This window comes from Centroberyx affinis, unplaced genomic scaffold (assembly GCF_046629955.1).
Source record: "Centroberyx affinis isolate AG114_WGS23_722 - 3 ecotype Tasmania unplaced genomic scaffold, CSIRO-AGI_Caff_v1 ptg000543l_1, whole genome shotgun sequence".
NCBI lineage: Eukaryota > Metazoa > Chordata > Actinopteri > Beryciformes > Berycidae > Centroberyx > Centroberyx affinis.
Window position 1 is genome coordinate 35,828 of NW_027279190.1, and position 23,958 is coordinate 59,785.

The following is a 23,958-nucleotide window of genomic DNA, read 5'->3' on the forward strand; positions in this document are numbered from 1 at the left end:
AGACCAAGTCCATTTATGGTGCATCATCTGGAGCTGTAAATGTGAGCGAAATCAAGTTAATTGAATTTTTTAGACAATGCATTCACTTTAAATCTAACCACGCAATAAAATCTCATTTTGATTTGGAAGTGTCTTCATTAAACATTTTTGACCACATTCCTACATAAATACAGGAAACTCAGGGCACCCTGCCCTCCCCCCAAAAATATTTTAGTGGCTGTGATTGAGCTTAATGACCCCAAAATGTCTGTTCATGGTCAAAACAAGAAACAAACACACTTGGTCAGACTAAGGCATGTTCTCAAGTTGATCAGGATAAAACAGAATGCCTCTAGATGGACGTTATAACATGCTTCTCATGTCTCCCTTGACATTTTTGTTTTTACATCATAAATCAATCATTGAGATACAAGTCCATGCCTCATTTTCTGGAAATTGAGGCAACATCACTACTTTGCTGGTTAAACAGTTTTCTAAGACGCCACATAAAATACACAAGAAATACTCATTAGGAGCCATTAATACCCCCAGCAACCACAGCTAGCGGACCTACACAAGCTTTTCCACTTCCTTTTTGAGCGCATTCATGTGGCATTTAAGAGCAACAAAACATTATTTTATTTCTATTTCCATTACAGAACCAACACATGCATTTGTGGTTAATCAGTACCCAATCAGACACATTTCACATATGCAGCATAGCAATCCCATTTGCAGTCTGTATTTTCTACTGCACCTTCTGTCCTCATGGCTTGTCTGCCAGGCTTGTTAAAGGCAGAGGATGCCTGATACTGTGATGAGTCAGTCTTATCTGTAGGCGTCACGGACCACCTGTGACATTATTACATACAGTGAGCCAAGCTGGGACCCTTTGTGTATATGTATGAGGTAACAGTTTCAGAGTGTGTGTTTGTGTCTTTATGTGTGGATGTGTGTGAATACAGAGAGAAAGAAAGAAAGACAGAGAGAGAGAAAGACAGAGAGAGAGAATGCCTTTAAAGAGTAAATGAGTAATTTAGTAAGCTCATAACATCTGGAGCAGCAGAGAAACCAGAAGCAGCAATGGATAAGCTAGAAATTAATGTTACTAATAAGAAACCTGCTGCCTGTCTCCTGCCTGCACTGGCACTTTAATGAGAGCATGAGGCAGGAGGACAGCGATCTCTAATAACTTCCACATGGCACTTCCATCCGGAGTCCAACAGGCCGAAAGTCATAAGAGAGGAAGGGGGACAATGTGGGAAAAACAGTGGATGAGAGAAACAGACAGACGGAAAGATGGGAAGCCATACATTGATGCTTCAGGCTGGGTGGATGAGTTGATCGATAACAGGGAAACAGAGGTCAGGCATTATGCAAGGCGGATCACTGCTGTTTCATGTTTGTGCCTTTAGCTCACTGATTTATCATTAAAAAAACACATGACTGCTGTTGTATGTTATTATCACCCACAAGGAATGAATGTGGATTCAGGCGCTATGTCACACAGTGGGTGCCACAGTTATGCAACTATGTGTGTCTGTCTGTGTCTAAGAAAAAATACACAGCAAATTTCTCCTGAATCCAGAAAAATAAGTACTATTTTTTCTTACAATAAAAAATCTCTCACAGAAAACAGATGTTAAACGTAAGACAGTGTTCCGCAATATGAAGTGGATGCTTTTCCACTGATTCAAACTGGAAAGAACAGATCAGCTATATTTCTGAAGCGGCTGTGGTTTTGAGAGGCTGCACCGGTTTTCAAGGATGGGACTGCATGAAAATCAACTTAATGACATAATTGTTTTCATCTGTTTTCAGGTTTATGTAACATTCCACTGAATCTACCAGATGAGGTACACACAAGATGAAGTACACACACAACACTCAACACAACCAGCTTGTTATCAGAGCACACAGCTGACCGAAACCAATGTCAAAACCAATATAAGATTAATAGTAAAAGCTCTGCTCTAATGCTATTTAAACAGACTAGTATAAAAACAGACTATAACAGACTAGCATTTATTGAATTAGGAAGTATCACACAAAGCCAACTTTATTATTTCCTCCTGGATGAAAAACCACAGTAAAATCATGGGAAAACTCTTGTTACGTGATTAAAAGCTGTTTCCCACATTCATTAATGCACGTTGTAAAAATAGTTCATTCTGTGGTGTCTGTGGCGCTTATGGTGGGCTGAAAACCAAGTGGAAGAAGGGGCTGAGGAGGAGAACAGCAATGTTGAAAAAGCAGTTTTGCAGATTTCTTGATTAAATTAGCTATGCAATTAGTGAACAAAAACAAATTAGTTGACAAAGTAGTTCTTTGTCAACTAATTAGTTCGGTACTGGGCTTGCCTTGGACCGAATAGTTTGTAATTGTTGCTCTTTCAGAAATTGTGATACTTTATTGATCCCTGTGAGGAAACTTCATTTTCACATGCCCCCATCCAGGGAGGTCAGAGGTCAGGCTCAGCTACAGAGCAGAAGCCCTGGAGCTAGAGGAGGATGTGGTGTCTTGCTCAAGGACACTCCAGCAGGGCGGATGCTTGCCAACACAGGGGCTTGAACCCTGTTCCCTCTGGGTGAAAGACAGTCTCTCTAACTACTAGGCCAGCCTCTCATTCTCTTTTGATTTCAAACCCCTGACCCATATGTTTACTGTGTGTGCCCAGTGAGGAGATGTATGGACTGAGGATGATTTAAAGGCGCTGCCAACCGAAAACCCCCTCTGGCTTTATAATTTGGCTGAATGGGCAGCATGCATGCTGGGTGTATGAGCCGAAGCACATATGTTACTGAATAAACTAATTGGAGTTGTGAAGTTATTAAACATATGGAATACAGCTATTTTGAAGCTGTTCAACAGTTATCTCCTATTTGCTATAGTCTGTTTGTGTTTAACATCACCATGTTTGTTAAATCATCTGATCTTATCCAAGTAAATAAACAACCTGTGACGTGTGCAGAGGTAATATTGTCTGATAAAGGACAACAAATGGGAAGAGAATGATCTGAGTCCTCACCAAAGGGAACTAAAGAACAGCAATAATGGAACAATGCACCCCGGACCAACGAATGACTTAACAACGTAAGGCCAACCATACAATGCCACCACCAACAAAAAGTGAAAAACAACAGAAGGCACAAGCCGTCTGTGTTGATCACAGATTACTCATTATCCCGTGAGCACTATTCATGTCTGGGTCTTGAGTTACAATCTCCACAATGCAGCTCCATTCTGGGCTTCCCGAGGAGTACTGAGGGCCTTGGATCATGTTCACCCTGTTTCTTACTGGCACAGCCCAAGGAGGCCGACGCACAACTTTTACCACATGTGAAGTAAATCTCCCCCCTTTGTTCTTCTCTTTCTCTTTTCAGCCTAGTCCCTGTTATTTGTGTGACAGATGTGTGCCCTGCAATTACAAAAGTGCTCAAATCACGAATCAGGTAGCCACAGATGGTCCTCTACATGTAAGTCTTGTATCTTGCATAGAATGACTACTCAACAAAGGTGCAAAGATTTTTGTTTATTGATTTTTCAATACACATTCAGGCAATAAGGGATTCAATTTTTCCCTAAAGGGGAAACAGAGACCAGGACAGATGAACACAAAATCCTTGTCTGTTCCTGGTGCTCTCCAGACCATAAGGGATTACAAAATACTGCAAGATCACATAGTGCTCTCTGGGAAATCTGGTTTCAATACATTGCTTCCTGTGAAGGCAGGAAATAACTGTCATTTCTGCAGGCAACTAACAAAGCAACAGTGTGAGCGCTGACCTTGGAGTAGCTTCCTTGGGATCAGGAGCCTGCCTCCAACACTGCTAATTCAATTAGGGAGAAAACGAGAGACTGAAAGGGCAAGGTGGGAAGAGGGGCAGCAAGGGAGCGTGAAGGGGCAATGAGTTAAGACCAGGGTGTGTAAGGGTGATGAGCAAGGAGACATGGAAGGGAGAGTATGTCCATGGCAGCCTGCAGAGTAATAAAGACCACCTCTAGACAGCGTACACTGGCAGAGTATTGGCCAAGCTGCTGAAGGGGATGGGGAGGGGGGTCTGTGGTTTTACTGTGGCTGTAGCTCAGTTAGAGTTGCACTAGCACAACACTCATTATTGTCTTTTTTGCCCTCTAAATATCCTTTAAGATCTTGTGTGGTTGTATTGCAGTAAGAAGACAATACTGCATCTATGATGTGAAGCGGACCTCAGGCCTACTTACATCTGTGGTTCAGATGTGGCCCTTATTTGTAAAGTGAGGATATAAAATAATCTATGCTCAAAATGAAAATATTTGTTTTCCTGAAAAAAAATTATTTACTAATTTGGACTGTCTTGCTAAGAAACTCACATGTAACCTATTCTAAAAGTGGGCACCCTAACCCTAACAATTGGACAAACTGCATGTCATTAATGGAATGGAATGACAATTCATTATGGAATCTTTGAGTCTGACAAATCATAACCTGCTGATTTCAACCGCAATACTGTAATAGGCTAGACTGATGTTTTATTCCTCCAAACTCCAAAATTGTTTGCAAGATCCTATTTAATTCAATGGAAACTTGCATACAAGCTCTGTTTTTCATTGCAGGACCATGTCAAATGTAGGTGTGTAGATGTTATCTTGAGCATGTCTGTCATGCTGGATTTTGCACTTACTTCAATAAGTTGAAAAGTTTAATGAATTAGATAAGTTTCAGTGATCATTCTCAACGCTTGAATATAAGATGCCACAATGACAATAGTGAGGTACTGAAAGTCACTAGACCATACTCTTACTGTTACTCCAACTGCAGCTCTAAGACATAAACACCTGAATCAATGATAATAACTACATACTTTTCATTTTTGTACTAGCGTTTCTAGAAGCCATTTCAGAGACTTTCATCAGTATTATAGAGTCATCTCTGACTGCCTGCCAAAGTTGTTCCTTCTTTTATGACCTGTGCCTTGGCCCCCAACTGAAAAACATAAACACAGGGAGGAAAGCGATACTAAGAATTGCAATGTTGACCAGACAAGGACAACTTCCATTTGTTTACATATTTCTGCCTCCATAGAGAGGATAACAACAGCAGGGGAAAGCCAGGGGAACTTCCTATTTTGGGAAACAGCTGTTTTAAAGCGACAAATTCTGGAAAAGGGTTACGATAGTGGGAAAATTATTGTTTTAATTATGTAGCGTGCGAGTAAAACAGCCATGTATGAAGATAGCAGAGAGGTACACAGCAACATCTGAAACACCTTTCCTAAAACACCAGGGCTTGTTTTTAATCATGAGGATCATCTCATTTGTATTTGTTTCATCTTCTGCGTTGGGACAGTGAAGGTTACATCAGGGCCCTTTCATACACACCCGGCCCTTTTCCAGGGCATGATGATGTACAATGAATGCTAACCACCTGGCAATGGTGTGATGTGGTTAAAATACATTACACTTCGGACTAACAGTGGGTGGCCCACCAGTATTACTAGTGAGACGTGAGTCTGGTTATTTGATATTAATGAACTGAGACTGATCTCATGAGGGGAGCGGTCTAACTGCAGAAGTAAGCTGAGCCCTTGATACTGCATGTCAGATCACAGTGATATTTAACAGCTGCACGTCTGCAGTCGCTTCAAAAGCAGCCTAATAAAACCTCCACTAATCTTCAAGGATATTTAGTCTGGCAAGCACAGATAAGCATATTAGAGCATATTCATAGGCATGTACTAAAAATAATCATGGCCTTACACAGTTGCTATGATAGAATGTTACTTTATCATTTTTGACTCATTTTTGTTACCTATTTAAATTACTTATCTTTGCACTTCTAATGTTAAAGTATAAATTCCAGTGGAGTAGAAAAAGTGGTAGGCGTACTGTAAGCACAGGAATCAAGGAATGCCTCAAGGATCACAAATAGGACCTCTCCAATAGTTCTCTAACATTATGTTTTCCCTCTATCTGCCCTGATATGATAGTGTCTAGACCATTCTAACACAGGGGACCTTTGGAGCATGGGAGACATTCATGCTTCAAAACATCAATACCAGCAGCAACGTCCTCCAGGAAGTTGTAGCAAACTCTGACTTTTCACCCTTGATCGGATCGTGATTGCTTTTTCAGTCTCAAACTTTTCACACATGCATATGTTGCGCTTGTGGAATCAAAGGACTAGCAGGGTCCATCTGGTTATATTTTAGATACCGGATATAGAATTTCAACTTGGATATTCAAGAAATTCACTGTACTATATAACATACAGTTTGTGAGTGACCATATGTACTGAAATAATTGATGCCATTTGATCCCTCCCTCTGTTTTCCTTTCTCTCCGCAATGTGTTTCTAGAATGAGACTCATACTTGACCATTTGTATAACGGACTAGATGGGGGAAGGGGAATATGTTTGAGAAACAGACTATGTCTCATTTGTGTTCAAGGACTGACTTTTCTAGAAGGATCACAGATAAATGTAATTTAATCGTGAAGATTGTTGACAGTAATATTTTCTTTGGCAGAGACATTAGAGGATCTCCCACTCAGATGTCTGGATATGTTTGGCACCCAACCATCTTTTCTTTGTGTTCTCTCTCTCTCTCTGTCTCTCTCTCTGTCTCTCTCTCTCTCTCTCTCTCTCTTTGTTTGTAACTACATGTGTGTGTTCCTGTCATCAGTGCCTACCCATATTGAACCCTCCAAGATTTTTCCCCTCACCCCCAAATCGCCCACCCAGAACCTTAGCCAAGCCTTTTCCATCTGGTGGCCTCCTGTCTTTGCTCTGGCTCCTCTGCTCAATAGAGTTGAGCTTAATGCTGAAGCTGCACAAAGTAAAGCCCTACTGAAACAGTTTGGGTTTGGAAAATCTAATGTCTCCCCTTCCCTCTAGCCAAAAGATTCAACATTCACATTATATATCCTCAGGCTGTGATGATGTCAGGTGCTCTGTCAGTATGACTGTTTGCAGGCACTGAGTATATCAAACTTTCCATGCTGCTTGGACAAAGTTGTAAGTGTTTAGGCCAGGAAACTTTTGAGAAGACAGAAATAAATGAAAAGAAGAAGTATGTGCAAACACTTTGATTGACAAAGTGATCTGCCATATTCCTGTGATGATTCTCATAGTTATCCCATAGTTGTTAAAGGTTTACAAAGACTATGAGAATCCCAGGGTCTGTGTGAGTGAGGAGTGCACTTCTGCCGTTTTGAGAGGCGGCATGGAGCCTCAGCATTCAGCACAAAGTCACAGCTGCCTCTGTCATCACAGTACCCTCTTATGCAGCTGCAGCATTTTTGCTTGTAACCAGAGCTGAAACCAGACCTATACTGTCTCAGAACCCCGGTCGCTGCACCCTCACGTCCCGGGGGACATAGTTACCCCACTACCTGACCCCCTATGACCCTTGTCTGTCAGGGGTTCGGTGCCCCGAGTGAGAGAGCTGGCAAAGGCAGCTCTAAAGTCTGACCCCTTCCAGAGGTGAACTATCAAGGGACAAGCAGTCAGGCCTGTAAGGAGGTAGCAACATTACTGCACTGGGTATGCTCTCAAGCTTTCACCCAAAACATGACCCCATGAATTGTTTGGCTTTCAAACCTGGCTGGTAGCCATTTCACATTTATGTTTTAAAGCTTTGCCAGTATAACATGAAGTTAGTGGACCATTAACCTGGTATTACTTCAAAAGCTAGGGTGGATTTGGGCCTAAAGGGGCTCTGTCTTTAGAGAACAAGCCTCTTTCTTTTTGCTTTGAATTATATTTGCCTTTGTGCATTGAATTCACTTGATTTGTGCAAACACAGCTGCAGACATGGTCTGTTTGTGGACGTGTACATTTACACACTGCCTTACCTGGGCTGCAAAACCCTGTGGATTATACTGAGTTGACTAAAGACTTGGCTTATATGCAAGGGATTGACAATTTAGCTGTGGTCTCTTACTCTGAGGGCACTCATTCATGATTTAATGCTCCCCAGAGAGGAAGGATGTAATTCTACAGAAGACTGAATAGATTTATCCCCAAAGTAGACATGCTTAAGTTACGGATGTATATACAGTAAGAGTCTGTCAGGCTGTATAAAGTGCCTTGTGTGACTGACTGCTAGATAGAACTTCCCTCTAAACTTGACACAATCATTGAGTGTAATTAAAAATGGCTGTGGGTGCACAGAGCTGTTACTCACAGTAAAGTGCTGGGGCCTGCACGGCTGGGACAGGACAAAGAGCTGGACAGCCAGGTTGATGTACGCTGAGCGGTAAGAGCTGATCTTCTTGTGACCCTGCACTAACTTATACAGCTCCAGGCACATCATGCCTGCCACTGCGGCTGTTGTGGTAGCTATGGCTGGGATGATCCTCCCGGCGATGCGCTTACTCTGTAAAGGATACAGGGGAAAGCCAACTTTAAAAAAGGAGTGCAAGTTACCTAGGGTTGTATGGCAGATATATTGTTTGTGCTTTTGAGTACTGTATGTCTGTGAAAGATCTGTATGAGAATATGGGTTAAATGGGAAGTAAGGGTAACGTCATCCACAAACAAGATGCAACATGTACAAAATCTCAGTATGAGTACACAAGTGGAACCCCCTTTGTCTCCCCTTCCAACACCCATCCCCCCACCCTCCATCTGTCTTGGCTGAGCCTGTCTGCAGCAGGGCCTGGTACAAGGCCTGGCTCAGGTGTCACCTCCCAGGCGACAGGTAAAGTGCCGTGATTAGTTCTGCCTCGGGAACAAAAGGTGAGGAGGCTGTTTGTGTGGCTGAAGGGCAGGTGTGTGCAGCACCAACTAAAAATACTACCCCAAGGGAGGAGGAGGGTCTGAGCTATTTTCTTGCTTTCCCTCTTGTTAATTCACCCACCCCCCACCTCTGTTTTTTTCCCCTCTGTTTGTTTTTCCGTTTCCAAATAATTGTTTAGATGATGCACATGATGAGAATCTTGACCTGGTGCCGATCAGCTGCAGGGATGTCGTAGTTCTTCGCCCTCAGGTTAGAAGCAGCAACAATGTAGTCCATGTGGAAGTTACTGTCGTCATCCTGTACCAGGTGGGATGATAAACATACATTAGTTATTCTGATGACATACTACAAAGGCTCAAAGGCTAGTAACACCTTATCACAAATGAAAACTAAATGAATACGCAATTACAAGGTTAGTAAGCCACATAAACAAAGAGGTTACACATTCATGATCAACAGCATTATTGAACAAATTACTGAGAGGCAAGACCCATGTGTACAGCCATACGAGAGACATGCCCAATGATGTGATGCTCAGCTTGCCTGCATTTGTTTTGAAGCCTTTGTTGTTGTGTCACTTCAATCACTCTAATACATGACTTGTTCACCCCATTAGAATGCAGTGAAAATCAGATTTCTGTTGTGATCGACATGGCCAGTGAGGTCATGCCTCTGCTACTGCGGCTCTACAAAGGCTAGCAAGGCGACTGTCACTCAGGGCTGGCTTCAGGGGTTGTGAGGTAGCTCCATGCTGGCAACCTGATGCCTGTGGAATCCACCTACACACATTCCATCTATCCGCAGCATGACCTGGGCACGTAGGAATAAGAATGAAGACAAGGGGGAGCTTGGTAGTTTGAGGGTCTCATTCTTATCCAAGATGATATCTGATATGCACCTGACTTACCTCATACACCTTCATTACATCCCTTCCTCAGTCACCGAATGGTTTTCCAGAACCTCCTTGAGGCTGCCCGAAAATAATTTTCCTTTGCTTGTATATCTACTGTAACTGCAGCTTTTCTGGCCTGCCAGTACCAACCAGGCCCAGAGGGCCTCCTTCTTCAGTCTTTTTCTGTCCACCAATGGGTTCTTGGGTTGCTGCCATGAAAAGCACCAACCACCTCCTACTACAGCTTCTGGAAGCCACTTCCACAACAATTACAAAGTCAATCAACCTTTGACCCTCACGAGGAGCTCGAGGAAGATGCTGGGGAAAATAATGTCTGGGCTGCTCTGCATGCCCTGTTGCCGATGCAACCCTGAACCAGATAATCGGCTACAAAATGGATGGACGGATGTACCCATCACTTGCCTACCCCCCTTAGTGGCACACACAATGTCAAGATGTCAACAAAGCTCTAAACCTGATTTAATGTCCAGACAGAGAGTGATCAATTGTTGAGAGGGGGTGTGAAAGAGTGGGAGGCCAGAGTGTGTGACAGTGACTGGATGCACAATGGAGGTGTTATGGAGGAGCGTCTGCCTTCAGGGCTCCGAGTGTGCCACTTCAAAGATGTGGTTGACATGGTTAGGGACAGTGTGCAAAACACACAGCAGCAATCAGAGTGACCCTTGTTGTAGAGTAAAATTGCATTTCACCAACTGTGTGCTAGTAAAGCTCCCAAATGGAAGGCCTCACCAGAAATAAACCAGTGCTTGGAAACACTCTGAAAAGCCATTTTCTTCACCATTTGTACTGTGAATCAAACAATGGACAAAGGGACTAAAACTGAATAAAGCAGACTGACAATTAACTCTTCTAAAATTCAGACGTTTCGTTTGAGATTTGATGTTTTTAGAGGGTCTTGAGACTTAATCAGGGAGTGCAAAACATCACTGTTGCGGGCCATGAGGGCCGGGGGGCTCGCCACTACTATTTTCCCAGTGTCAAAATTGTGTAAATCAAGATAAGCAATCATGGTAGTCTTTAGGCCTAGCCACACTGCTCACTATTCAGAACTGTTCTTTTCACTACTTTTTCAGACAGGATGAGCACTTCTAAAATATACCTTCCAGGCCCAAGACATTGTAACAGAGATGACAGAATACAAGCAAGCATTGTTTCATGAGTCTGTTGGGGACTAGCACAGATTTGGGTCACTGAGGATGAGAAAAAACATTCTGAGGCACCCACAGATTTGAGCATGGTTCCCTGCTAAGGCCCAGCCGCCACTCTGTCTGTGGCTTATAGCATTTGCAGTGTGTGTAGTAGAGGTGTCACTGCGCTCCTACCTTACCTTCTCAAAGTCGATGGGGTGCAACTGCATGGCTAAGTTATTCAGGGAGAGTGAGGCCAACTTTTCTTTCAACTCCTCCAGTCGGGCTTTGCCTGGTGCAGGGACAGAGAGATAGTCAAAATAAATGGCAAAAGACATGCTAGAAGAAAGTGAGAGAATAACGAAGAGGTAACAGTCGATTAAAATAACTCACTGGCATCGTCATTTCCCTTTTCTTTGTCATCCTCCATCTCCTTGTCAGTGACATAGATCTTCACAGAGGACTTGGGGATGAAAGAAGGTACATGGACCTTCTCTAATGCTTGTCTGATAGAAGCACAGTCTCTTGTCCCACTGAACCCATAGATTTGCCCAAACAGATTTGCTGCTGCCACCACATAGTCCAGATGGGTAGTCTACAACACAATCAATGAATAATGACCATTCATCTATCAAGGTTGGACGTAAATAGATAACTACTGTATACTCAACACAATAAAACAAACAAAAACACTAAATCCACTGTCATCAAACCACAAGCTGGAGTATTGGTATTGGTAAGTTGGTATTTCTTGGCACATGCATACAGAAGACAGAGGCTGTAGAAAGGTTAACACAACATTGAGCACACAGACTAAAAAAAATGTTTGGTAAATATTGATCCAGCAGTGGGTCCATATAGCATCTAAACAGCACAGTTGTGCTGTGTGAAAGACAGGTTTTATCTACTACCCAAAAAGATAATTTTGACTAGCAGTGTGTTGCTTTCTAAACTTTTGCTGGGTTATTGTTATCTGTGCATTGTTTTTATATCTGGACTTTTTCCACCTCCGGTCTTCCATTTCCAAAACAAATCAATTACATATTAAATTTGTTAACAAATATTTTTCAATTACTTTTACCAATATTTCTCGATTGAGGTGCCATAGTGGACTGGATCTTTTAGTTTGATAACTGAACGTCTAACTGCAAACAACATATAAACTGTTAAGTGTTTGAATAAATGTAGTCAAACTACTAACTTTTTTTCCATGAGGGTACATGGCAACCTGTAGGGCAAATGCTAGACATGTGTGATTAAAATATTTTCTGATATACTACCATATTTCAGAGTTGAAGGATTATTATTTTCATGTGATGTTCAGTTGGCGCTTTAGCCTGAGAGTTGTCTAAAAACCATTTATGCAACCCAACTGTGCAAGTATTTTTTTTTTAGTACAGGATATTCAACATGGAACAATAACCTCAGGTTTTATGAGCAGTCTGTTACTTTAAAGTGACTTAAATCTGTTTTGATTCATCAAGCAGAACTCAAAAGTTGCTCTCTCTAATTGAATGTATAAGAGCACCATGACAGTTTCAGAAAAGTTGCTGAACTGATTTGTGGTTGGTATGAAAAAATGAATAACTATGCGCTAGAAGTAAACTACTGAGGTGCATTGAGCCTACAGATAGCTAAATTCCTGGCATTTGTAATTTTAGCATTGTCTGTAAGAGGTGGAAGCTTAGACAAAGAGAGGCAAGTTGACAACATTTTACACAAATAGAGAGGGGAAAGAAGAAGATAATTCAAGAGCAAAGAAAAGAGAAAATGAGAGAGGAATTAAGAATGGTGAAGAGAGTAATTTGGAGTGCAGAGAAGATAGAAAATATGAGGTAAGATTGAGGGAGAAAGGAGAGCAGAGATTCCTTCAAAACTTTTGAGAGGTGATGGGCCATTGGGAATTGTCAATTTCACACTACTATCAGTGCACCATTATAACCTCTTGGTTCCAGTTATTGTCATTGTAATGGCTCTATTGTTACTCCATGTGAGAATATGTATAAAAGTGGTTGGGGATGGGGGATGTGAATGTGTGCAGGGAGGTGGTGATGGGGGCAGATAAATATCTGCCTCTCTTTGTCCATAATGTAAGTGGCATTCACAGCTCAGATAAGAATCCAGTATATGGCCACAGTGAGGAGGAGCCACTATCAGACTAGATAATGACAGAATGTGGGCAGTCAACACCAAAAACTTTGGCATTTTCAATCATTCCTCTTAACTGTTTTAGTGTCCTTGCCAGGATTACCACTGCACAGGACAGACAGAGAACTGGATTGGAACAGAGACTAGTTGTGTAAAACTCACGTTGTTAGGGTCAAAGGTCAGTGGGTGAGGGCATCTCTTGGTTCCAGACCAGAATGGCAGACCAGAGCTGGTCACCTGAGGAGAAGCAGAGGAAAACCCCTTCATCACAATGATCAATAACTGGAAAAGTGCACTAAGCGTGATTCAAACTCATATGGAACTTCCCCATCTAATCTGTCCTAGACAAAATACTTTTTCCGTCACAAAAAAACATGTGACCATTCTTATATTATAAACATAAACACTGAATGTGATTGTAGTGGCAGCACACAGTGATCTTACATCATATTTCACATACAGTTAGTACGCCAGGTCAGTGAATCCACTGACATACCCCTTAACAGCCATCTAACATACCAGGAGGCCTCCAACATTCCCATGGGACAGCAGGCCTAATATTGTTATCAGGTGTGTGTTGACTACACAATTTGTATGTCTGATAAAGGAACAAAGGGGCTGAGAGCTTTGATGTTGCCAAATGGTCCATATGCTGGGAAAGAGAGGGAGTCTCCTCACTGGCAGTGTCTGTCTGTCTCAAGATCAGTCTTCACTACAGGGAGGCTTTCTACAGCAGCCAAAGGCCATCTACAGCACTCTCTTTCAAAATCAGGCTTCTGTTGGCTCAGGGGTGGAACACAGGGTCATGTCAAGAAAGCCATGAATAAAATATCTTAACACTTCAGCCTTAAAGTGGAATACCAGTCAATTTAAGAATATGCATGCTATTCTTATGGCCTAGAGCAGTCTAATCAGTATTGTGAACATGGACGACTCTCCCAAAGCTAGAACTAGAGAACCAAGACTCTAATTTTGTGTCAGTGAGTCATAGATTGACTTTATGAGTTCATACAATGTTTGACTGAATTTAACTAAATGAGCTGTACAACACAGCAGTGCTATATCTTTTTGATAAGAAAATGTACTACAATCCCCAAAAATACCATCCAGGATAGAGTACCTGCGCTTACCTCTGTTATTTCAAAAATGTTAATTCTCTGTCATTTCATGACCGGGCAGGGAAAAAACAGATACTGTATACAAAGATTATTTCTAGCATCTACAATATGAGGCCTTTAATCCCTCAACTTTAGCTGCATCCATGTCTGCCTACACTGGTCTGAGTCATGGTGACTCAGCTGGCTATGGCCAACTGAGTCACCGTATACAAATGATGTCCTGGGTTCAAATCTGGCCTAGGACCTTTGTCATCTCTTTTTTTCTCACCCCTCTTTCCTGTCTCTCTCCACTGTTAAACAATTCAATAAAGCAAAAAACGCCAAAAAATAAAATAATCAATGGCCAGTTTACCAACACATTCTCTATCTTACAAGATTTCATGTTGTTTCTCAATATCCTTGTCTAACTATGTCACTGACATGTTCTATGTTTAAAAGCTAAACATACATGCAAGTGTATGATGTGTATGATACGTGTGGCGGTCTGTCTGTAACATGGTCAGGTATTTGTCTGTTAACTGTCAATTTGCGTTAACTGGCCTTTAGCAGCCTTATCATACTTCCTCAGAAAGTCTGCGGTCGAAAGTGACTCTCCAAGAGAGAGCACTCTGAAACCTTAAACTCTCTCACAAAGATAACTAGGTGAAAGAGAACTAAGGAGAAAGAAAAAAAGAAGGAACCAAAAACCATAACAGCAACTGCCATGGAGTGTTTTGGTTTTGTTTTCTGTTTTGATTGTTAGGTTAAACAAAATTATTGTGACATTTTGTGGGTTGACCAAAAGTCATCTTTCTCCTCACAGACTTAAAGGGAAAACCCCTGCTGCATTTAACACAGTGCCACACTCCCTACTATAAAATTTTAACCAGACATGAATGGAATGAAATCAGACTCAGTCAGAGGAATTTCTATTACCCTAACAGGGATAATCATGCTAGACAGGGCCAGTTGCTGGGCTGGGACTGGGGGTTAGTGAGGGTCTGTTTGGGTTGAAACTAATCTCTGCCTCGTCCCCCCAGGTGTGACAGCGACATGTGACATCACTCTGTCTGCATGCTTCACCAGATTACAAACCCTCAGAGATATTTATCAGCAATAGCTTTCAGTGGTTCAAATTTCAATCTAGGCTCATAGTGGTTCAGTGTGAGACTGGGGAAACGGTCTTCACTGATGTGCTGCATTAGAGCATGAAGCCTTAGAAATGTGACAAAAATGCAACAGTGAGTCTTTTAACTGTGCTTGCTAATGTGATAAAACAGTGTTTATTTGACTGGTATATTATAGACATAAGAAAACACATCTCTGAACAGAGAGAAGTTACATACACAACAGTGACCCTGTGTGTCCATAAATATAACTACAGGTCTATGTTACTTGATTCCAGAGAGAGTGATTGATGATTTTTACACCAGTGTGATGTTACCTGTTCAGGAGGGAAACAGTGCAGAAGCTGTTGGATATCATTGTTATAGAGATTCTCCCACTTGCAGCGTGCCCACGCCACACAGTCCTCCCAGCATGCTGGACGTTTCCCTCCAGCTCCTGCGCCCTCCAGGCTGCTCCACACCCCCTCCAGGACGTCCAGGGCCTCGGCATCTCCATGGCCCAGCGTCCGCTCTACAAACCCTGCGTCCCTGCAGGAAACAGCACAGCAAATCCCATTTAATGACTCCCCATTAGTTAAAGAGGACCTAATAGGCATGTATATAATGCTTATTGACTGGGCAGAGAGACAAAAAAAATGAAAATATGAAAACAAAACAATAACAAAAGAAGAATGATATAAGGTGGGTGGACAGGATGAGTCATCATCTGAAAGTCTCCTGGTATAACAACATCATACATTCTCTCCTCCTTCCTAGTTTTGACCTCCAGAATGAAAGGATTGACTTTTATTGTTCGAGCAGGGCTTGTTTTAAATTCCAGCGGCAATTGTCTAACAATTGAACTGTGGAAACGAATGCAGCCCTGCTCGCAAATGACTTGGACAGAGAAAATGAAGAGATTCTTTAGGGGCTAAATATTTGGTTGCTCTTAGATATTATCTGGCGGATATGGAGGAGAATGACTAAAACAGATCTTTGTCAGTCAGGGTGTAGTCTTGCTGGCGAGAAGGTGAGTGGGTCAGGAGGCTTCCTTTGAAACTTGGCAGAGGGCTCATAGCAAGGGGAAGGACGTTTTGAGTTTGGAGGCTAAACAGAAAGTACAGGAACATTTACAGGCATAATTCTGTATATGGCTGGGTGTAAGGATAACAAAACAAATTGTAACTAACTAATTGACTGTGACACAGAATTTGACTTTAGACAGAGATGGCATTGACAATAAAGGAAATCATTTACTCTTGAATAATGAAGGACCTTATTGTTATATATTGTGATTTTTGTTACCAGACTTTCCTGTCTATCTGCCACATAAAAGCTCACATCCAGAAAGGCTTTCCATGACTTCCATGAGGCTTTTGGAGAAAGTGTGGAGATAGGGGTCTGGTTAACAGAGCATCCCTAAATGCATAATAGATGTTCTTACTCCTAAACATCAGTGTAATGTTGTACAAGTGAGAGATAGTTGGGTGGTTGTGTGGACGGGAAAGCATAATTTCTACTCTAGTTAGGGTTGTAGCTATTCTCTGAAGACACAAGAAAGCAAGTAAGCACTTTACCATTTAGGGGGATTATATCAAATCTCACCAAGACAAACAGAGAGTCCAAGAGAGATCTCAAAACAGGGCTGGATTAGGAGGGCTCCGAGACTCAAAGCTCAGACAAAGGTTGTGCCTGGAAACTTGCATCTGTCACCGACATCTTGTTACATTATAATGAGGTCATTGCTTTGTAGTTAGCTCAATGTTTTGGAATCTCCCTGAATTTTTTAGGTGTTTTTCTAGGTGTTTTCTAGGTGTTTTTAGGTGTCAGGTGTTCCAAAAAAATAAATGTATAAATTATACTATATTAACATAAGCATTAAATATGTCCAGTAAAGTATTCCAGATCTTTGAGTTAAGTCTGCATTTATGTCACTGAAGAAGCCCATTAACATGGAATACCTAATTTGCCTGTTTTTTGAGCCAGAAGTCCCTCTAATTAGCTAAGAAAGTTTATCTGTCTGACTTTATCTTTACCTGTTTTTATGTCAGTTTACTGCTAAGAGCCAACTGCATGCTTGACTGTTTATAAAAACGAAATAATGAGCTTTAACCACTTCATTACCTTTTGCGGGGCTGGTGGAATGCTTTGTGAGAGACGGGAGAAGCATTGTAAAGGGAGCAAGGAGCGGTCGTCGTGTGACAACAGCAGACTGGCACGTTGTTTCTCACATTTGTTGGAGGCTACGCTTACGGAGTAAAAGGCTAAATCACATGAGAATATCATTGATATGAAGAGAAGGGTATCAAGTAAGATTACCTCATGTAGAGATTCACATTTTCTGGGGTTTGTTTAAACAGTCCTTCAAAGTGGTCTCTGGCCCACTAAAAGAATGGAAAGACTACGTTAGTCTTAAGCAAACACCATTAAATATGTATACATGTTATTGCAAAGTGCTATGGATAATAGGATCAACCGAATGGTAGTGATTATTATATATTATAACATTAATTACATTTTCATCACAGCCATACATTAAGTAAAGTATTGCCTAGTGACAAGATATGTGGTGATGAAGTAAAATAAAGTAAATCTATATTTACATCCCTGTCCCTCTACTGCCAAGGTGAACAGAAAACTGGAGAACACAGTTATACTGCTCGCCAAAGCCTCACCTGCAGAGTATGCTCAATGCGGTGAGGGAAGTTCTTGAGCGTGCACAGTGGGATGGCATTATTAGAGCCTGATTTGTCCGGTCCATAGGACTCCGTCAGGTGAGGCACCACCACCAGAGTATGGCCCTTGCTTCCAAGGGTCCCTCCCTCCAGCAAGGGCTTCTGGTGCTGAACGCAGCGACCATCCAGATAGACTCCTGTGCAGCAAGGAATCTTTCATTTGGCTAACAGTAACATGAGAAAAAATGCTGAGGTGCTGGCTGATAATGATTAAACAGTGATATTCAAATTGCAATCATAGAATTCACCCTTCATCAGGAATATAAACAACTTATGCAAACTGTGGTATCGTGGTATTGCCTGATGCATTCTTCATTCCACCAACCTACTGAATATTTATATATTTAACTATCTATGAAAGATCTGTTACATAATTGCATCTGAGCTTCTCACTAGTTAGCTGTTAATGGACTGGACTTCATTTTCACTGATATTGTTGACATTTGTACTAATATATGCATGATATCATATAATGCACCGCATGATCCTGTCACAAAGAAAGGTGAAAAAGTGACTTTACGTACTTATTTGTACTTACATAGGCACAGTCAGTGCTATGGTATAATCACTGGTGGTGATGAGAACAAAAGCAACAGTGGTAATGGTGATAGTATGATACAATCAGGAGCTGCTGGCAATGGATGAGTGGTTGTGGTGCAAATAAAATGTCATTGCTAAAAGCAATTGTTTTCACTGGTGTTGTGTGTATGAGATACTCACTGGCTTCCACATTATCTAAGGCTGCAACCACTCCATCGAGACCCATGAAGAAGCCGTAACTATACACTTGTTCACTGTCTGGGTCCAGGCGGTTCTGGTGAGCTGTGATGTTCATCTGTGGGTTCATCGCTTGGACTGCCTTTGCTGCAACTTCAGATTTCTGTTTCTGTTGATGGATGAGTGAACAAATGGGAAAAGTGTCTGGGAAGTATGTATACAAAGTAGGCAAAATCAAAGACATGGAGTAGTGGTAATGTGGGATGGAGAGAAGATTGTGTTCAAGAATAAATAAATGATAATGGGATAAGGAAAATCCAATATTTATGCAACAGGAAGGGTATTCTTCATTCCAGCTGTTCAGATTTTGATACAATAGTAATATACATTCAAGGGAAATTATACTTTGTCTTTATTGTTCCTTACTTTTACTGCAGAGCCACCATATTTAGAGTGGCTCACTGCTCTTCTATTATATAACAGTACAGTGAGCAAATTTTTCTTCTGAATTTCAGTACGGAAGATTTTTGTCAACATACCCAGACTGCTAGTTAGATCTGCACTCAGTTATGAGTTAGATGACTTAAGAGTGAGCTAAATCACAAAGGTTTTTAGTTGTTTACTCAGACATGGCGTATCAACTGTCTGATATAATCCAAACATAAACAACTGAGAAACAAAAGACTCATGTAAGATGGAAATAGTCTACTGAGCATGAGACATAATAGGAACATGGTCGCTATGTGGAATCTGAGATAGGCAGAATATGTGACCCCCAACCTGTCCCATTAGCAATGCCCTTTGACCCTTCCACTTAACCAGGTCAAGCAAGAGCCAGTGAACTAGGAACACATGTACGATTCTTAGCTACCTAAAGGATGAGAGGGCTTAAGACATTCCCAGGTGATATATTCACATAATAATTGGATGAGAAAGTCTTAATATGATGAATGTTGGAGGGGGTGATACTCTGTGGATCTAATAAAGCACTGAGCATACCCCAATGTCTTGAGACCTGAACAGGAACTGGCGGTGCAAGTTGGATCTTTCTATGGAGTCCATGTCTGTCACAGTGATGTGGCCTCCTTCTCCAGCACCAAGACCAATGAGGGCAAAGTTTTTAAGAAGCTCACTACCAATAGCACCCGCTCCAACCTAGAAATATGACACGAAAGGATGCATTAACATAAAAACATACAGTACCAGTTCATGCATTGCAAGTGAAGGCCACTAAATTAGGTTCTTAAAATAGCTGGGAATTGCAAGTTTTCACTGTTATTTGAAATTGATACTGAATTTGTTGTTTATTATGTATCTTACAGAAATATAATGAGCCAGCTTTGCACATTACAACTTTCACTCTCTGATGCAGAGAGTGAGGGAGAGAGAGAGACAGAGAGAGAGAGAGAGAGAGAGAGAGAGAGAGAGAGAGAGAGAGAGAGAGAGAGAGAGGGAAACTAAAACAAGCAAACAACAGCAAGAATAACACTAGCAGAGGAAACAGGGAAAGGGCTTGGCACGGCTGACTGGTCTCTGCACACCCAGAGCTCAACGCTGACAGGAAATGCCACCTGAATCACAACTGTTTCCTGCATGTGCCATTATCAACACTAGCAGAGATCAAAGGAAAACACAGATGGAGCTCCTGCTTTTCCATGCAGAGTATTCCCCCTGCTGGACAAATAGCAGACCTGCCCTCACCAGGAAATACTTCTGCCTCCCGAGCCTCTCCTGGAATGTCGACCCAAACACAGCAATCTGTCCATCGTATTTTGTGCCTTTCTGCCAGAGACAATAAACTGGTTAAACTCCATCCAAAGATGGCACATATTAGTTTGATGGACTATTTTTACAGTCTAAATTATGTAATCTCCTAATCAAATGCAGCAACTAACTGGTGAAAAGGACTCCTCTGTCAGTTGGTCCTCCTCTTCATCAACATCTTCAGGGAGGCACTCCAGTGCATCAAAATACAGCCATTGCTGAAGAGGCATAAATTTTCCACTGCATGCCTTCAGGGACATAAGAAGGATAAGAAAGGGTAAGAAAAAGCACACAAAACAAAGTACAGTCAGCTACACACCACTGGCAGTATGTTATAAGTAATAGTATACAACGTTATAACAGCAGTGTTAAAATGCTTTATCAAAAGAAATATTAAACTAATGTTACAGGCATTGACATTTCACCTCACCTTAATAACTTCCTGTGCAGCCAGTCCTCCAATGAAAGCATTGATAGGAGCCAAGTCTCCCTGAGCTGTGTAGGATAGGCTTCGCACCACAGCCTCATCCAGCTGTTCCAGCTGGGCAGCTGCATTCAGCTCTCTCACCATCGCAAGCACTACATCTGCATCTGACTGTATGGGGATTAATCACCGATAGAGAGAAAGTGGTAGAATCCGCACACTGTATTGATAGCTCCCAATAATTTTAATGGCAAGGCAACGTTTCGATCTCAAAGAGATCTTTGTCAGGCACGAGTAACACAGGAAGAAAATTAATTAACCTATAACCAGCAAAGTGAATCTGAAGGGAGACATAACAAGATAAACACAATTCTGTTATTAATTGCTTAAATGATCATACAATAACATCAACACCTGACAAATTTAATTTATGCTATTTGTTTTTGTAATATTAATGGAATATCAACCATTACATCTTGTGTATCTCCACTGACCTGAGACCTGGGCTTAGGAAGTCGTTGTTCTTTCTTCACAAAGCTGTGGAGGGCTTGGAAAGCCAAGTGCAGAGTCTGATGCCTTGCTGTTGTTCCATATTCAGTCATTGCCAGCAGCTGATGGTCCAATAAAGTCTCATCCAGTGGTTTCTATAATGTATTATGTCGTATTTATATTAATTACCAGTGGGTACAATCTTTCAACATGTAAAATCTTTCATCTCAAAACAACAAAAAGGTTGATACTTACAAAGTTGAGCATGCAGGGCTGTTTAACCTCAGTAGCTATGCCACCCCGTTTATACTCAGAAAAGCCTGAGGTATCAGCAATGCTGAAAGAATAAAGGCCTGGTGATAGAAGTAAACATTTAGACACAAATAGTGAGAAGTGGAATCATCCTCATTATAACTATTCCACTTAAATTAGGGATGCTCCTTGGACAAGTAGACAAAGTTGAATTCTATTTTGTGGCTTTGAGTCTAACTCATGACTAAGTTGTATCTGTTTTCCATCTTTCCTGTCACTTTCTGAGTGCAATCTACTGAAGAAAAAAAACACCTTAAGGTAACGGTTTTAAAATTGATTACTAACTGATGACTTCGATCTCCACAGGATTAATGCTGTTGAGCTCTGTCATGCCATGGACTTCAGAGAAGAACACTTTGCAGCCATTTTCAAAGTCATGCTTCCGGTCACAAGTCACCACTCCAGGATTCGCCTAAAATGAAGAAAATGTAGACTAGATGTGATAGAGATGTTCTAGTGGTAATGTTCAAGTGACCTTATACCCTACACATCTAACAATTTGATTGTTAGAACAAAGATGATTTGGTTTTGGAATTATTATTTCTGCAACAATTTTAATCAGAAAGGTCTCTACTCCTAATTTGCAAATAACACACACCAAATAGAAGGCTTTACCTTGGTGATGTGATCGATCATGGCTGACACAGGCGTCTCCCCATTACTGTCCAAGACCTCAAACGCCTCCCCAAAGTCACAGAATAACTGACTGCAAAGGAGCCACAATGTTTTGCCTCTTTATTTAATGTACCATTGTTAAAAAAGAACATCTGATCAATTCCAGATAGTGTGCCTCGCCTCCTTACCCACAGAGTCCTTTGGTGTCTGCCACAATCAACTTGATTCCATGCAAGTGGCAGTAATCTCCAAAATGCTTCTGATCATCCAGTGAAGAGTCTGTGAGGACCACCACCTGACACAGCAAAGTCAAGCATCTCAATCACATGAATCTAAGCCACCTGCTTTCTGTCTGGTTCTTGATTCTTGAAGCACTTCTCTATTATACATGACCATTTCTGGTATTGTAAGGCACTTTGGATAAAGGCCAAATAGATTCTGTAATCTCAGCCTTGGTGGGTATCTTCTGCAAGCTTTTATGCACTATTAGCTGTCGGAGCGTATTGTCTCTACCTGGAACTGTAGCAGCAGGTTTTCATCCACTGGTCCAGTGTGTGCGGACACACAGACATGGGGATTTAAGGCAGACAGCTGGGCCAGGGAGCTTGTGGCTCGGTTCTGCCCAAGATGGGACTCACTCAGGAAAAACTGCAGGGGAAAAGCGTGAGTTGTGTGTTAGAAATGTTCATGTAATAACTTCCCATTAGTGTAACTAGTGCAGTGCCCGTTCAAAATAGGCGTAGGCTATCAGTCGCTTGCTTTGAGCCCCGCTGCTGCACAGAGCGCTGTTCGCTTGTTTATTCAAAGTTTATTAACATTGAACGTGTCGCATGTCCAATCTGACACTGCACATCTTTGGGTCCCCAGCAATACACCCACGAAGTGTGAAGTAGATCGGACGGTTCTCGAGATATGTGAAGGACACACATACAGACAGAGATTCCATGTTTTATAGTATGATGATGAACCATTAACGTACTAACAATTTACAGCTAACTGTGTAATAATCCTGTTAATGCAATACATTTCCCATTAATGTAACAAGTGCAGGTGGGGGGGGGGGGTGGGGGGTATGATTGGAGTGAGTGAAACTATGTTGACTCATACTAAAGTGCTGTAGCACAGTGTTGCTGGAACTAAGAGAATCGCTGAACAAAGCATTTGATTCACACCTTTACTTAGCCACTACAGTTGAGAAATCACCAAGCTACTTCCTGGTATGTGAATGTTCCTCGCAGCAGCCTAGAGTATGAAAGTATTATCTAGAGAGGTTGATGCCTGTTTGACGTCTACCGTACTGCCTGGTGTATGAGCGCACACTGTATTTCCCATGTGCAGGGTAACTTGGGGCTCTAACCAGTGCATAATACCCCAAACCAGTGCGCATTGCAAAAGCCGTAGCACACGAAGGCACAACATAACATGATTACATTAGGCTCTTGGGTTTTATTCCTTTGGCAGGAAGGTTGAATTTTTTGAAATGTAAATCATTGTTAAGCAAATGTATGAATGTCGACAGTTGTGCGTTTGGTTTGAGAGCAATACAGTTCATCTACTGTACTTTCACTACAAGTAGCCTATTATCAGTTCATTTATTTCATTTTTGAAAACTGAAAATTTCAGCCCTCTCAGCAATGTAATAAGGTTTTATTAGTTGCTGACAGGAATTAGTTACTTTGTAACTTTTATTACATCAATGTGAAATGTATTAGGCTAGTTAACAGGGTTATTACTCTGTTAACTAAAAGAAAAAACAGGGGTATTACCCTGTTAACTGCAAATTAAAGGTTCATTACCTCAATGGAAAGTT

At 41.5% G+C, this 23,958-nt stretch overlaps 1 protein-coding gene across 1 annotated transcript in view; it reads right to left on the reverse strand.

Moving 5' to 3' along the window:
- Window positions 1-23,958, reverse strand: part of uba7 (ubiquitin-like modifier activating enzyme 7) — a 36,495-nt gene that overhangs the window by 11,870 nt on the left and 667 nt on the right. The window contains exons 3-21 of the mRNA XM_071517930.1: window positions 22,662-22,796; window positions 22,337-22,443; window positions 22,149-22,239; window positions 21,819-21,945; window positions 21,477-21,574; window positions 21,227-21,376; window positions 20,739-20,903; window positions 20,440-20,556; window positions 20,246-20,326; window positions 19,544-19,699; window positions 18,548-18,713; window positions 17,768-17,964; window positions 17,412-17,476; window positions 15,431-15,641; window positions 13,052-13,126; window positions 11,135-11,336; window positions 10,942-11,033; window positions 8,906-8,998; window positions 8,147-8,338 (exon numbers count right to left, since the gene is read on the reverse strand). Of these exons, the coding sequence (XP_071374031.1) occupies window positions 8,147-8,338; window positions 8,906-8,998; window positions 10,942-11,033; window positions 11,135-11,336; window positions 13,052-13,126; window positions 15,431-15,641; window positions 17,412-17,476; window positions 17,768-17,964; window positions 18,548-18,713; window positions 19,544-19,699; window positions 20,246-20,326; window positions 20,440-20,556; window positions 20,739-20,903; window positions 21,227-21,376; window positions 21,477-21,574; window positions 21,819-21,945; window positions 22,149-22,239; window positions 22,337-22,443; window positions 22,662-22,796 (2,520 nt within the window). The remainder of the gene's footprint in view (window positions 1-8,146; window positions 8,339-8,905; window positions 8,999-10,941; window positions 11,034-11,134; window positions 11,337-13,051; window positions 13,127-15,430; window positions 15,642-17,411; window positions 17,477-17,767; window positions 17,965-18,547; window positions 18,714-19,543; window positions 19,700-20,245; window positions 20,327-20,439; window positions 20,557-20,738; window positions 20,904-21,226; window positions 21,377-21,476; window positions 21,575-21,818; window positions 21,946-22,148; window positions 22,240-22,336; window positions 22,444-22,661; window positions 22,797-23,958) is intronic.